At 44.8% G+C, this 12,265-nt stretch overlaps 1 protein-coding gene across 1 annotated transcript in view; it reads right to left on the reverse strand.

The window, feature by feature from the left end:
• Positions 1-11,888, reverse strand: part of LOC118791176 (lysosomal-trafficking regulator-like) — an 81,726-nt gene extending 69,838 nt beyond the window's left edge. The window contains 2 exon segments of the mRNA XM_036548462.1: positions 10,479-10,767; positions 11,855-11,888. Coding sequence (XP_036404355.1) covers positions 10,479-10,559 — 81 coding nt within the window. The 5' untranslated portion in view covers positions 10,560-10,767; positions 11,855-11,888.
• Between the last annotated feature and the right edge of the window lie 377 nt (positions 11,889-12,265).

A 12,265-nucleotide genomic window follows, 5' to 3' on the forward strand; every position in this document is an offset into this window, starting at 1 on the left:
GCTGACTTTCAAAAGACAATCATTATTTCAACGTTGGGGCAAAAGATATGAACCCAAAAAGGTTCATACCTTATGAATGCTAGGCTTCAAGAAGTAAAACAGTTCACTTGGGAGGCTGAACCTTGATGTTTTCAGTTTTGGAGAAGCTTTGCTTTGGCCCTAGCAACAGTGCTGAACCAGTACAAAGAGCTTTGTCGACAAGTGATTCGGTGTTTATATATATGTGATTAGGCTTTCATGTTCTGGACTGCTGGCAATGGCAGAGGAAGGACAACATCCCATTGATGTCGGTAAAGAATGTGCCAAGTACAGCAGGATATTACTGAAATGGGAGTACTGCTGCTGAAAACAAAGTTCACGATTCTTGGGTTTGCTCTTTCTTGTTTTTGCTTATTAAAGACAAAAAAGCTACAATGCTTATTCGTGTTAACCTGCTGAATCACGTTGTTTATGACAACGTGATGAACGCTTGTGAAATTCCCTTCTGTCGACATCACAAGCAAAGAACTCAGAGCCGGGTAATGAAACGAATGAACGAAATGATGAGACAGTCCTGAATTGAAAAACACACCAAAACTCACGCTCCCAACAGGTCGAACCCCGGTATCGCAGTAGGTCATTCAAATACAGAGCAGGCTCTGGCATGCACACTGGGCTAATCTGCATCTCGCTTCCAAGCAGGGAGGGCGAGTTCATTTCGCCGCCTTCGGAGAAGGCCCGGATGAAATCGTTTTGTCTGCCAACGCAGGAAGGCTCTCTCTGCCGCTTGGTCTCGGGGTTTTTAGACGGCCTTTAATCACGGCCGCGTCCGGAGCGCCCGGAAGCGCGGACGCGCAGCTCTTCCCCTGGCCGCTCTTCCTGATTAGCCCCGGCGAGTGCTGGAGCAAGGCCGCCTCTGATGAGAGGCGCGCTGCGTTTTAATGGCCTGTCCGTCGCCCTGGAACCCACGTACGCTGTACGCGCGCCGCTCGCCTCAAAATAACTCAAAGTGATCACCGCTGGTACCGTTGGCTAAGCAGTAATGATTTTGTGCCCGTACTGGAAGTGTGCTATTTTTTATTGCATCACTGCATCTGCCTGTTTACTGCTGAGCCTATGTTTGTAGGTTTTTTTTTTAAGAAGTGTCTTATTCTATCTCCCACGACTGAATTATTACACGTCTAAATGAGGCCAGACCTGTGTGTGTAACCTGAACAGCGATCGATCCAATGGTCTATAAAGCTGGTGTGGACTATCGATGTGGCTATCTGTTGTCTCCTCTACCAGCCAAACCCAATAAAACTGTAATGCTACTGTATGTTATTAAAAGGTATGCTCTCCTCAACATTGTCTCCTTCATCAGGATCAATGTTTCAATTTCTGTTAAACAAGCAAGAACAAACTTTTGCGATCTGATAGCATTTCAAGTTAGGTGTGACTTAAACTTGCTCATCCTGAAAAAGATCTGTAAGTCAAACTATGCTCAGCGAACACACAGCACCTACATTGACAGATGAACACAATAAGGACTTTTACTTACTGTTACTTACTTGTACAATGGTTGTTAAAGTTATATTTCCAGTGAATCTCCTTCATGGACAGGCTGGTGATGTGAAAAACCTGCCTGACCCCGCAACCGGCAGCTTACGTGCACATTTCTCGGGAAAACTCCCTGAATCAACACAAGAGGAAGTTTCTGGTGGCACTCAAACTCTCCAATTCAACGAAGCTAATGCAGCAACAGCATGAACTCCCCTGGCATAGCCGTCGCCCGCCTGATTGACCTGGCACACGCGAATTGAACACTTTTCACTCAAGTGACTCGCTGCGGATCAAAGCGAGATTTCCAAACGCGAGTTTATCAATCAGACGCCTCCTCTCCACGACGACCGTTGCATCATGACTGACAAAGCACATGAGCCCAGTTGCCGCTTGTTAGAGGCATGCGCGCTTCAATATGACCCTCACCCCCTTCTCTGGCCCTCATGCAAAGAGAGCCCAGGAAGATTAAGAAACCAGTAAATATTGAGCAACGGTGGGTGTCTGCAAAAAGATCATATGCGTGACTTGTGCCCAACAGACCTGGAACAGCAGGTTCCTTATTGCAGAAGCTGTGCTCTGAGGACCACTGTTGATCCACAAGCTCCAGCTACGTGGTAAGCTCAAGGGCCTGCAGTTACGTAAATGGTGGGGAGAGAGACATCTACATTTTTAACACAAGACAAATATTCATGAAACAGTCTTTACCATATCCCTTTTCCCCTGAAAAAAAAAAAACACTGTGACAGTCTGAAGGGAACCACAATACACAAAAAGAGAATTAAAACGACAGCATCACCACAGCGAAAAAACGAAAGTTGACACTGCTGATATCTCTGGGTAGCGGGAATTTACCAGCGTATGTCTTCGGGTCGAACAGGCGGTCACTGCACCACTACAGAGGCGGCTCTCTAATGTAAAGCTACATAGTGCAGAAGCCTCACCGTCACGCCCCGCCGAATGCAGAGACAGAAACAGAGCCAACGCCCAACCGCCAGCTGCGAGACAGTGGAACCAATAGGGCAGCAGGCAATCAACCTTTCTAAAGCACCACTGAGGACACTGCCATGTATAGAGTTAATGCATGTACAAAAACCCACTAACAACAAAACTCATCTCTGTGGTCAAATACCACCATTGCAAAGTGAGTGCCTTTTGCAACGTCCTTCCGCCTTGGAACACCTCCCCGTGTGCAGGAGGGGTACAGAGCGTGATTCTGGAGTGCTGGAGATGATTCCAGTTTTTGTTCCATCCAAGTTCTTAATTACCTAATTGGATCAGTTATCACCTGCATTAATTTGGCATAATAACTGATCCAATTAGGTAATTAAGAGCTTAGCTGGAGTGAAGAACACAAATATCTGGGGCACTCAAGGACCAGAAATGCCCAGCCCTGACTGACAGCATTAGCCGAATGCGCACACTTTAAGCAGCCTCTTTGTCTCCATCTCAGCACGGCTCCTGCACGGATATCTGCAGTAAAGGCAAAGAAAGCCCAAAGGGAATCTAGAGGAAATTTAAAAATCACGTCTAGAAAAAATGAGAGAACGACAAGCAAGCCCACACAAGAATCTAGCCAGGCTCCATCTTCAATCTCTCCTCGTCCTGCTGCTGAGCGGAACCGGAAAAGGGGCACCATCACGAGAGAGAAACAGCTGGTGCTCCAGCAGTCCACAGGTCTGCCATTTTCAACTGAGCATCGGATGACATGGAGTGGACAGTTTTCAGACCTGTGTCATCAATCACCGTCGGCTCAAGCGCACTTTTCTTTTGTCTCACACGCACACAAAAAAAACCCCGTGCCACACAGTGAAAAACATGAAAGCACCGTTTTTCAGGAATTCAAGGTGAAACTGAATTCCGCTCCAGAAGAAGGCGGGGGGGGGGGGGTGGGGGAGTGTGACAGGGGGCCAGACAGGCTGTGAGCAGGAGCAGCTTGAGCTCTCCAAAACATCTGACCACCTTTGAAGCAAGGAAGCTGGTGTCGGCCTCATTCAGATTCCCTTCTCTTTGGCCTCTGCTGCTTCTGTTCTGACAGACTCGCAAGTCACACCTGTATCCAGCTCTTCAAAGGGCCCGCAGGAGGAGAAAGCACGGCAACTGAGCGCGTGCAAAATAATAACAAAAAAAAAAAAAAAAAAATGGGATGGAGGCCAGACCAGCAGGACCGCAGCCCTGGCATGTGAGTCTGCAGAGGTCTCGGCTAATTGAGCAGTGACGGAAACCGTCCTCCGCCAGAGCTTGCTGATGAGAGCCCGTGCTGTATTACAACAAGCAAGGATCAGAAACTAGGGATCTACACTGGAAATATGGAATGAATATGGAATGAAGTCATCATAACACCTAATGCAGACCCTAAAAAGAAAACATTTATAGGGGAATGCGGATACAGCACAGGTTTTCGCTAAACAGGACACATACTGTTTCCAGTCACCAAGGTTGAATGGACACTTGATTGACCATCACACCCGATTATCTAGCACATCTAAATAGGACACATTTTACTTTCTAACGCAATGGGTTGTTTAAAATAAACTCTGCTGCACATGAAAATGATCGTAACTGAAGGAAACGATGAACAAACTGTCGTAAACACCCAGGATAAATGTTAGCATCACTGCTGCACAGAGTACAGGGAACCGCTTCTTCATGTAACAACTGTGGTTCATAATACAAACACTGATGCTTGATCTGATAGCAGTGTTAGCCGGGCATCGCTACAGGTGTTACATTATTTATACCTGACCATGTCATTTATATATTCAGATTCACAACCCAGGATAACAAGCTCAGTGTTGGTGACGTTATGAAAGTCTCCCTTCCGTCAACAGCAAGGCTGAGGAGACCTTCAATCACCCGTTAATACAGTCACAATGATTTAAGCAGCTAGATCCTGCTCGGTTTTACGCGTACATCACATAATGTCGGGGGAAAATGAGAGCATGTGGTGAAGCAATTATTCAGCACTGCTGGGCATCCACAGGACTGCATTCTCATAAGGAAAACTTAGGTAAGAACCGCTGCTGTGTGAAATGCTGATGGAATTCAGCTGAATATTCATTAGTTACATGCCATTGGTTGGCATGTTACCTCTTAGGCAAACACCCAGTACTCCATGATGTTCACACAGTGTTTCAAGCCACCTCGCCCTAAAAAACAATCGGCTTTTGTTCCAAGGCCGAGGTTTCATAATAAAAGAGGAAACTGGGCAAAGTCACACCTAGCTCGGTGACTTTGATTGTATCCCGGTGCACCGTGCAGCCTCTGGCATCCTGGTGTTGCAGCAGTTTGCGTACACCGGGCCACGCTCAAAAGGAGAACAGGTCTGACAGAGGACATTCACCTCTGCATTCCACTGTAGGACTACCACAGAGTGAGAGAAACATTTCTGCACAGGACATTGCTTGAACCGGAACAGAGACCTGCACTGTTTTTTTTTATTCATTCACAACATCATTCACAACAAAGCTGGTTCCACTGACCAGGAAATATGTCAACACAGTTTTTCTGAAGTACTATGCAAACCAGTTTGTACACTTTTAACTCTTTTCAACTGTAAAGCTGGAACCAGGCAAGCTTTCTCAGTTCATGTTTCCATTGGACACTAATGGCTGAGGAAATAAACTGGAGGGAGCAAAAGCAGCAACGTGTAGATAGAAGTCACAGTCTTTTTTCATGAAAACAGCGCAGTTGTTTGGATAGTATGGACAGTCACATCCATCTGGGCAGCAGCTGCAGATAATGCAACAATAGTGCCACAGTGGGTCAGCCACCTTTTGCCCTACGTCACCCTGGCCTGGTTCCATCACTGGCACTGGGAAGGAAGCACAGCAGAACATTCGAAAATGTGCTGGCCTCTAAACACAACCTTGTACCATGAATTGTTTTCTCGGGTGGTTCACCAGTATGCTAGGAAAAAGGTCACTGAAAACAAAACATCCTTTGGAGACCTATAGGACCTCTTCTGAAATATCTAAGTAAATCACTGGATGATGGGTTAGTGTAAGGGACTAGCTTCCACACACGACGCCGTCTAGACTTCTAGGGTGAAGCAGTACTTCAAGATTCAAGTATAAAGAGCCTGCTACTGACAGCATGGTTTCTGCTTTAAACTTCACTCCTTCAAACTTCGCTGTCTTCTCAGACAAAGCAGCATAATTTTAGAGTTTTGCTAAAGACGATTAGGGCCTTGTTCAGCACTTCCAAAGTGAGAGGAGGTGCCCCCTTGGGATGACAAAGAGCCGCTCTTCCTCTTCCTATTTATAGGGCAGTATTTTTAGCTGTGGATGCAAATTGAGACCATTTATAACTAAACAATTTCTTTTACTTGTATTACATTAGGTCTCTCTGGAAGTAGTAACAGCCATCCCAAGTGAGTCTGAGCTCAGCTGAACTGGCTTGCACTGTGCATGCACTTTGCAGTATAGTAAACTAACCTCTTCAGCAAAGGGCCAAAAATGATAAAAGGATGTAATATAATCTCAGTTTCAAAGATGGCGGTCTTACACACCTAAATATGGCACGAGTTGCTGCCTATACAATTTTCAAAAGTGCGCAGGAGGTCGTGCTAACGAGTCTCCCCCAACTATGCCAGTTTCCCCCCATATACCCGAAAATCAAATGTGGTACCTGGACTTTGGTGGCGTGACCAAATATGGTAAACTCTGACAACAACAGTGTTGTCACGATTCAGCAATTACAAAAGCCATCATAACCAGGGGGGTACCAGGAGTGTTAGTAAGTGAGGAATGCAAAGATAAGTGCATTCCTCACTGTCCACTTTTGTGTCACATGTTGTAATCTTTATTATGGACCCATCGTACCTCCCTGCTATATCATTGACCTGCATGTGAAATTAGCTTTCAAATGACACCAAACATGATTATGTTGCACCTGGGGATGACCATTTTCCATAATTTTGACAAGAGATGAACAGGGTCCTGAGTATGGCTGTGCTGTAGGTTGCCTGGCAGCAGACAGAGTCCAGAGTCCAGGATGCAACTGCCCTTAGCGTGACCTGCTGACCAGAGATTAGCGACAAGGGTTGGATTGCCGCTACTCCCGGTTGTGTTGATTAATGGTCACATTTGGTGGGTGTTGCAGGGTAACTGAGGTATCCTCCTGCAAGCCCAGAGGTAAACACTCGCATTCCTTTGGGGGGTTTTGCAGGAGATGTGGTCCTGTAAATTGCCCCACATCAGTAACACGGCTGTTACTGTTATAATATTCTATCTGCTTTGTAGAAGCCCTTGTCCACAAGTAACTTCTACATTGGACTTTGTACACAATATAGTATCTGTTTTCATGTAGGCTAAAATCAAACGCAGCTTAACGCGGTAAGAATCCAGTTACAGAGAAATGCCCTGCATGACTTCATTAGCTTGTGTCAGCAGTGTCTGTGCGACTGAATACCTGTCCCCGATAGTAAACAGCTTCTTGTGAGCCTGCTGCCAACCCTGTCAGCTGGAGCCAAGCATAAGCTCCCATCTCAACGGGGACTCCTTGAAAGAGCAGATTTGCTGTGTGCGTTGTGTGGTCTGTGGGGCGAAATCCCTTTAGTTGGCCAGACTCGTCTGTCAGGCTTTGCCACCTACACCTGCTAACGGACTTTATGTGACCCCTGTGACCCTCTCTCTCACAGCGACCTAAATTCATTAAACTGAGATTAAGCCAGCGAGTCTGCAGACTGTTGCAAACAAACTTACTACGAACCCCTAACAGTCTTCCTGGGTTTTTGCGGGGCTACTTCAAAGGCTTGTTTCTATTTAGAACAATAATTAATAGTTAATTCTGCCAATACCAAATAAATTTAATGTTCAGTGTGAATTATGTCATTTACATTACTTCATTATTTGCCTTTTTGAAACAAAGCAAATCGTACATAGTACCGTCTGACACTGTGCAGCTTCACAGTGTCCACACTAGGAACTCAAACCTACGAGGATTTGTGCATAAGCCCGAATCCCTTATTATTTCTCCTCCAACTCACAGCTGAACACTGCTTGTATTAGTTTATGTCCCATGCCGCTTGCTGCAGTTTTTGTGTATTGATGAGTCAAAGTGGTGGCAGCATAATTCATGCAGAACAGTCTATACTATACCCAACAGGAAGAGAATACAAGCAGGGTGGATGTATATTAGCTAGTAATGGCTGACAGGCAGGGGACATATGTTTGCCTCCATTACGACGATGGCAGGTATACATATGAGGTATACATATAAGTTTCAATGGTTTTGCGTTTCAATTCTATCTTCTGTATCTTTTGATACAGATATCCGATACAGATATCTTCTGTATCGTCTACATTTCAGTATAGATTTCATTTACATGTGTTGTTTAGAAAATAACCCTCACAGAACTGATCACATCTGACCATCGTTGCTTCAAAACAAGTCGTCCACTACTACGGCTGTTGCCCAAATGCTACACATGCACAGTAACAGTGACCTATGAGGTGATTCTTTCCTCACATCAGCCGTCCACCCGCCCAGGGCTGAGGCTGCAACTACTACCCCAGCCCCACCCACCAGCCTCTTTAGAGCCTATCAGATAAGCCGCTGGCTCAGAGCACGATAACACAGAGGGCAGCTAAGGGCAGCGTCAGCAGCACAGTCTACATCACGTATACCACAGAACAAATAACGGAGATAAAGTCATATACGGTGAGGTGGAACAAACTCTTTTTTTCCCCCTCAAACTTTGGGGTACCACCCTTCTATCACCACAGAGGTGCTTGTTATACATGTGTTGGTTTACTGTTATTTTGGTTCCTGTCTCGGCTCTGCTTTCTCATTAATAGCATTGACAAAGCTACGCTGAATCAGCGTCTGCATGGCACCACAGAAGAACAGGGGCTGCCGTGGTAAAATTCGACTGGAGGCGTGCGACGCGCAGTCTGATATAGCCGCGCTGTCTGTGCGCCATGTAGGGAAAGGCTGGCACAGGGCATGCCCCACGGGTTCCCAGAGCTGTCAGTGGAACTTAAAACATTATGTGGGAGGACAGGGGAGAAAGGGTCTGTTTATACTCATTTTTCTCTCTCTGCCCTCATCTAGCCCTAGAGGGTACACTTTGAGAAGAGCTGGAGAATTTCAGTAAAGACAAGCTTAGCAGGGCAATACTGAAACTTAAGAGAGGGCTACTGTGTATTCTCAAGGATGATTAAAACAGTATCTGTACATGCAGAATATCTACTTTTCTGGACTCTGTGGTCACAATACACACCACCACCCTGTCTATGTTGTTAGGTATGGCAGTCTGTCTACACTGTTCATCCATTGGAATTAAGATTGTACTAAAAATGGTCCTGAAATTGTTACAAATGTTAACAAACACAGAGACAATCAATAAGGCAAGACACTAAATAATCATTCTACAGTTTTCTTCATGCATAAACACTATGTATACTGTTAAGTGGAAGGGAAATGGGTGGACTTAACAGGATCTTTCTGGTACCACAACGCCTGACAGTCTCTCCGCAGGATCATTAAAAGATCCTGCCTCACTGTCTTTTAGCTGCATTGAAGGAAGTTTCAATGCTGTAATCATCATGTTAAATCTGTAACTAATCAGAGGTGTCCCTTTGAAGAGTTTCAAGGCAGTGGACAGGGTCTCCCCACTTTAATGGATGTATTGAGTGATAAGCTCTGCCAAAATAAGCTTTATCATTTCCCTGTATGTGACCACCATCTCCAGGAGCAATCCATCAGAAGCTCGACATGACATTTGCAACCCGCCCAGCATCCATCATGCCTGAGACCGTGCGGATCTAAGGAGCCATTTGAAAGAGGTTTGGGATTGCCCTCATCCAAAAAAACATGACTTCTGAATCTCACGAACCAAAGCACGCTGGGACATTTCGCACACTGAACAAAGACGTTTTTAAGAGATGTTTTGGGCTGTCACAGCGGGCAGATCAGGGTTTGAATAAAAAAAAACTTTACACAAACGTTTAATTCTGTACAGGAAGTGCTTTGGCGCACTATGAACTCCACTGTTTCTGTTTCTGGACCTCTGCCAGGCCAGTTCGTCACACATTTACTGAATGGATGCATGTGCTTGCCTATGAGTCACCCCAAACATCAGCTTCAAACACAAATAAGAAATAAAGACATTCCATTTCCGTATGTGGCAGGACCTCCGCTGAGGTAATGGGCGCTGCTCTCTAGCGAATGTCAAAGTAACACTTCACCTCACCCCTGAACTGGCTGCAGTTTTGCGGATGAATAAGCACCTGCAAAGCCCCATTACCCTGAGATGATACAGTCTTTACACAGAGCAGTGTGAAAGATCAAACATCTAATTAACATGGCATTGGAATACCCCCCATTTTATCCCGATCTTTGTACAAGCCAAATCTGCATTCCGCTAAAAAAGAATATCATCTCTGCATTTTTTTATATTTAATTTTCTACTTAAAATAATAAAAAAAATCTTTATGGTAGTGTGCCAAAGGAGGGCCAGCAAATTAAGAATTTCATTGTATGGTGTAACAACATGTTTTTCACTGTGCATATGGCAATAAAAGCCTCTTGACTCTTGACTTGACTCTTGAATCCGGTGAAACCATGCAGACATTATGTCCTGAAATTAACAGCCAGTTGCTCATGTACTTTTGGAATATTGGTCATGTAATGTCAACGTCAGGAGTCACTCTACAGGCAGTTGCATTCACAAGCCATTTAACATTTTGGACACTGCAATAGTGACGAACCAGTAACAGGGGTGTAGGGCTGTGCTGCTGCCCCCTTGAGAAGGACTCAATCAGATCTGTTAGTTACACACTTTTGTATTTACCCACTGTCGCACATAAGAAATGGCAGGACCTTACACTCAATATATCTAACATTTATTTACTTATCCATTCACTGTGTCACGCTGATTGGGTGCCTTACCTACATTCTGTAAACTTTCAACCTTGTTGTTCTCTGAAACGAGAGTTTGAATGCCGGGAACCTACCTGTGGATCGGCTCCGTGCGTCCTGGATTCGATGTACGTCTCCCACGCGTAGGACAGATTAGCCAGGTGTTGGCTGGCCATTTTGGCGTAAAGTGCGAGCAGCAGCGAAGCACGGGTGGGAGAAAGCGCTTCTCTTCAGCGGGAGCGTTGGTGCTCGTTGTATAAGCGAAATCGTTTAAGGCTCGTAGAGGCACGGCGCGGAGTACTTCGGCTGTTCCCGGCCTTAGTTAGCTGTCTGCGTAAAATCCCACTCAAAGTGCGTGCTCCGAAGTCGTCTCTTTCGCCGGTTCTATGACAGTCAAAAAAAAAAAGAGTATAACACGGTTGCTGGTCAAAAACAAATGATCGCTCCATCGTTACCGTTGCCGATATAGCTGACGTGTGTTGCATTGCTACAGCTAGACATCTTGGTTAGTGACTGTTCAGACAATTCTGGGAACACCAGAAGACGAGATGTTGTAATAAAAATAAGAACGCCGTGCTGCTTATGCAGAGTGACTTCGTAGGGGGGTTGGTAGGTTTCATTCACTAATGCGAAGCACAGCACTCCTGTCATTACCGTTAGTTAACTGTCTAAGCAATAATCTTTCGAAATGTAGCAAGAAAGCCAGCGTTGCTGCATTTATTGCAGTTGCGCGATAGCAAATCTGCAACATGCCCCGCTAAACCATCTGACAAGAAAAACCGACAAACTGAAACAACGTCAGGTAACGTTAGTTACTTAGCTATATTCAATAGTTCGATTTCAATAACAGTACATCTTAAAGAAACAACCAGGATGTTTTTTTTTTAGCTAGCGACCCAAGAGCAAATACTGCACCAGTCAAGTGAGCTGTGGCTATGAACCTGGCGAACCAAGTAGCTCTCTCCAACGAAGCAGCTAGCAAACATTAGCCAAAATATCCCCAGCTAGGTACCGATACAGTGTTAACTAGCTGCTCTGAACGAATAATGACACCTAACATTATATAGCTAGGTAATATAAACTGTGCAACAACATGACATACTGTTTTGAAAGCATTTCTTAGTCATTTTATAGACTGTTGGGTATAGCTAGCTATCTGACCAATAGTAGCCAAGTTTTTAAGATAACCCAAGCTGGAGCCAGCAAACGTAAGCAAATTACACAGATACATACTAGATACAGTGATAGCCCTTTGAGTTAGTTACCACTAGCTAGCTAGGCAGTTAGCCAGATAGACTATATAGATAACCCACCAAGATAGACATCCCCCTACGGTGTGAAATGTCAATGAAACTGTGCAAAGTTCTGACTTTTATTGATTTATACATCTTCAATGAACATTTTGTAAGCCGTTTTGTTTCAAGATAAGGCACAGAAAGGCATTTCCCCCTTTCCATTAATTCCAACGTACCTGGTGTTCTATTCGTCTCCCGATACCAAGCGATTAATCCGCCTTTGTGAATTTGACACAAAATACAGGATCACAGGAAATGCCGCCCACAAAATACAATTTCTTTGATCCCATTGGCTGAACAAGGGCTAACCCCCAATCAATCAAACAAATCATTTCTACTAACACTAATATACGTCATCAGAGTCCCCCATCTGGGTGGAGCCTTGTACAGTAAAGCTCTTTTATTAGTGAGCTTCGTCTGCTCCTATTTAGTGCTGATTGAATAAAACAGCCCTGACTACAATTTATTTTAATAGTGACATATCCAGTTATAAAAGATCTGCAACAATAATCGAGCAGTGTATTTCACAGACGTGAAGGAACAATAATCCATTCATCATTCTAAACTGTTCTAGTTCAGGGCTTATC

The sequence above is a fragment of the Megalops cyprinoides genome, chromosome 1 (genome assembly GCF_013368585.1).
Source record: "Megalops cyprinoides isolate fMegCyp1 chromosome 1, fMegCyp1.pri, whole genome shotgun sequence".
Taxonomy (NCBI): Eukaryota; Metazoa; Chordata; class Actinopteri; order Elopiformes; family Megalopidae; genus Megalops; species Megalops cyprinoides.